The 2,907-nt window shown below is 41.2% G+C and overlaps 1 protein-coding gene across 1 annotated transcript; it reads right to left on the bottom strand.

Moving 5' to 3' along the window:
• Window positions 1–304: 304 nt before the first annotated feature.
• LOC126760139 (uncharacterized PE-PGRS family protein PE_PGRS10-like) lies at window positions 305–2,462 on the bottom strand. Its single transcript, XM_050475577.1, has 2 exons — window positions 2,345–2,462; window positions 305–1,491 (listed from the first exon to the last, which is right to left on the bottom strand). Exons 1-2 carry the CDS (start codon window positions 2,460–2,462, stop codon window positions 326–328), a joined length of 1,284 nt encoding a protein of 427 aa, XP_050331534.1. The 3' UTR covers window positions 305–325.
• Window positions 2,463–2,907: the final 445 nt, after the last annotated feature.

The following is a 2,907-nucleotide window of genomic DNA, read 5'->3' as shown; positions in this document are numbered from 1 at the left end:
AGAATGCAAATAATTGGTTCGGAATTCTGCAGGCGCATAGCGGAATTGTATACAAATCTGGCTGGAAGCGCTTACCTGTTTTCGGCTGCTACACTTTCCAGTTTTGGGAGGATTACGCAATAAGCCATTAATGCTTCCGCCAAAAGCTGGAATTTTCGCCTACTAATAAGCGTGCTAATGAATACGGATGGAGTAAGTAGCTAATTATTTCCTTAATATTTTAGATTTTATTTTATTTTAACAAATCGTTTTCGTAACACACACTGCTAGAGCTAAATACTAAATTAGATCGATGATCGCTAAGTTCAATTTTATCACGCTTCCTCTATCTGAACCTGTATACTGGCAAGTAGGTGTTGCTCAAATTTCCGCCGAAAATTTCGTTTAAACTTGTGTCTTCCGGTTTATTGTAGCTGTATCCACTAATCTTGGGACGTCCGCTCGTGAGGCCACCACTTGTAAGACCACCAGCACTTAAACTTGCGCTTCCAGCTGTGTTAGAGCTTCCACTTCCGCCAGAAATTCCGAAAGCGTTAGAACCTCCGACAGCGCCAGAAATTCCAAACCCGCCAGAACTTCCAGTTGCACCTCCAATTGCACCAGACAAACCGAATCCGCCTGAACCTCCGAGTCCGCTGGAACCTCCAACCTCAGCAGAAGCTTTCAAACCACCGGTACCCGAGTTGGAGTAAATGACTTCATATCCACCTTTAGAACCACTAGAGCTAGCAACATTGACACCACTGGCCCCATTTGTTGAAACTTTTGAACCTCCGACTGCACCTCCAATTGCACCAGAAAAACCGAATCCGCCTGAACCACCGAGTCCGCTTGAACCTCCAACCTCAGCAGAAGCTTTCAAACCACCGGTACCCGAGTTGGAGTAAATGACTTCATATCCACCATTAGAACCACTGGAGCTAGCAGCATTGACACCATCGGCCCCACCTGTTGAAAAAGCATTGGAAGTACCCTCCGCATTCGTCAGTGCTAAACCGCCACTCTGATCTCCATTATTTGTATTGTCATAAATGACTTCGAATCCACTATTTACATTGCTACTAGCTACACTTTCGCTCGCTTCCGTCGGTTCAATGACAGCTGGGCGCTGTGCGATCACTGTTGGCTTGACATCGATTGTGGCAGCAGTTGTTGTGCTTACAGGTTCCTCAGGTGCCGCAGTGGTCGTCGTTGTAGTTGTAGCAGCGGTGGTCGTTGTTGTTGTTGTATATGCTTTTGTGCTTGTCTCCGGTGTAAAGACAGTATTCGGTTCGGTTGTGCTCTTGCTGGTCTTCTTTGGTCTGCGTGTCGTGGCAGCCACATTGGATTTGAAGCCAAGTCCAAAACCGCCACCGCCACCACCACCAAATCTGGAAAGTAGACTGGAGATCAGACCCAATTTGCTACTTATAATGCCAACAGGTAGTTGAGCGAGACCACCACTTGCTGATGCGCTTGGTGAGTAGGAATAGCCACTGCCAGTGGAAGGTGCTGGAAGAAGAATGTTTCATGTCATAAGAGATTTTGGTTATTTTACGATTATACAGGTTAGCTTAGGTTCCATGGTTAAGTGTATTTCAGATTCTTTGATTCTTTGATAATCCTAAATGTTACTGTGGACTGTTAACCGCCTGAATAATATACTCTTCTCTTGAAGTTTTTGAAGCCCTTAAAGTCTATTTCACAAAATATTTATTTTCGCTTCTTAACATTTCTTGAACCACATCTCTCTATATTGTGATTTTCAGGAAAATTATTGTCACTTTATCCCAAATAATCTATATTATTCTGTTACCTTCGTTCTGCAACAAATCCTTTTACCTAAAATTTTCGTGGATGTGTTTTTCGAGCAATATGTTCTTTGATTTGTATAGCTTTTTATACACGATGATATTCGTTGAAAATGTATGTTACATTCGGGGGTTCTTTCTACGCAATAAGTAATCCTGAGTATAAAGACTTTTTCGATATTCATATATAAAACTCTCCAAGTTGTATCATTTTGATTAAAAACTCTGTTTTATGAAGAATTTCTAAAAAATATTCAATAGTAAATCCAATCTTAACAAATTTGTGATATCTTGACATTGTTGATATTTAGGTAAATTATCAGCAATCTGAAAATAACTAAGTAACAACCGGTTTCCCTCTACTAATTACAGGAATATAGAACCACAAGTTAGGTTCAGATCTAAATGCAGTTTTCTTTTCGTCCTTGAACTAGTACCGCTACGACTTAAGTCCGCGTTTTCCATGTTCTATTCGTAAAAACACATAGTTCGATAGTTTTTGTTCGGAAAACAAGTCCCTTCATTCGATTAGTTAGTGTTCACACTCCACTTACCTCTAGTTGTAAGGGCGAAGAAATTTTTCGACAACAAAAACAGCGGCTTGGCCTCAGCCTGTTGCCAGAACACCATCGTTGTGCCGAGTAAGAGCAGCATAAGTCCAAATTTTGACATGATTTTATTACTTGCAAAACCTTAACTATAAAAAATGTTTTTTGAAAGTACTACTATCGCCACTTCTTCACTAAAACAAGCGTTTTTCACTTTCACAAACTCTGACTTGGTCTCAATGTCTTAGGCGTTCACTTGCCAATTCGGTACTGCCGCTATGCGTTTCCTTATTTAACTACTTAAACCGTAGCATTTGTGCGCAGCTAGAACAAAACCGCATTGGCAAAACTGCAGAATTCTTGAACGCGGACACAAGCACCGAGTGTTGTTTTCAATGAAGACGGTTTAGGGCCAGAGTTCACTTTCGCATTTTGCTTTGCGCATCATTAGTAGATCGTTGGCCAAAGCGAAACATAAACTTACCGCTCAATATGGTATACACAAGCTTACTCTCTGCTGCTGTCACGCTCATGCGGAGCTTATTTATGTATCTACTGTATGTATACAT

Source organism: Bactrocera neohumeralis, chromosome 5, assembly GCF_024586455.1.
Source record: "Bactrocera neohumeralis isolate Rockhampton chromosome 5, APGP_CSIRO_Bneo_wtdbg2-racon-allhic-juicebox.fasta_v2, whole genome shotgun sequence".
NCBI classification, from domain to species: Eukaryota; Metazoa; Arthropoda; class Insecta; order Diptera; family Tephritidae; genus Bactrocera; species Bactrocera neohumeralis.
The sequence above is the reverse complement of the archived record's forward strand: the minus strand, read 5'-3'. Positions and strand labels throughout refer to the sequence as shown.

Bases quoted from the DNA above. Each gene is read 5' to 3' on its own strand.
- LOC126760139 (XM_050475577.1), bottom strand. From the start codon at position 2,462: ATGTCAAAATTTGGACTTATGCTGCTCTTACTCGGCACAACGATGGTG. The intron at 1,492-2,344 runs GTAAGTGGAGTG...TTCTTCTTCCAG, and splicing joins CTTCGCCCTTACAACTAGAG to CACCTTCCACTGGCAGTGGC.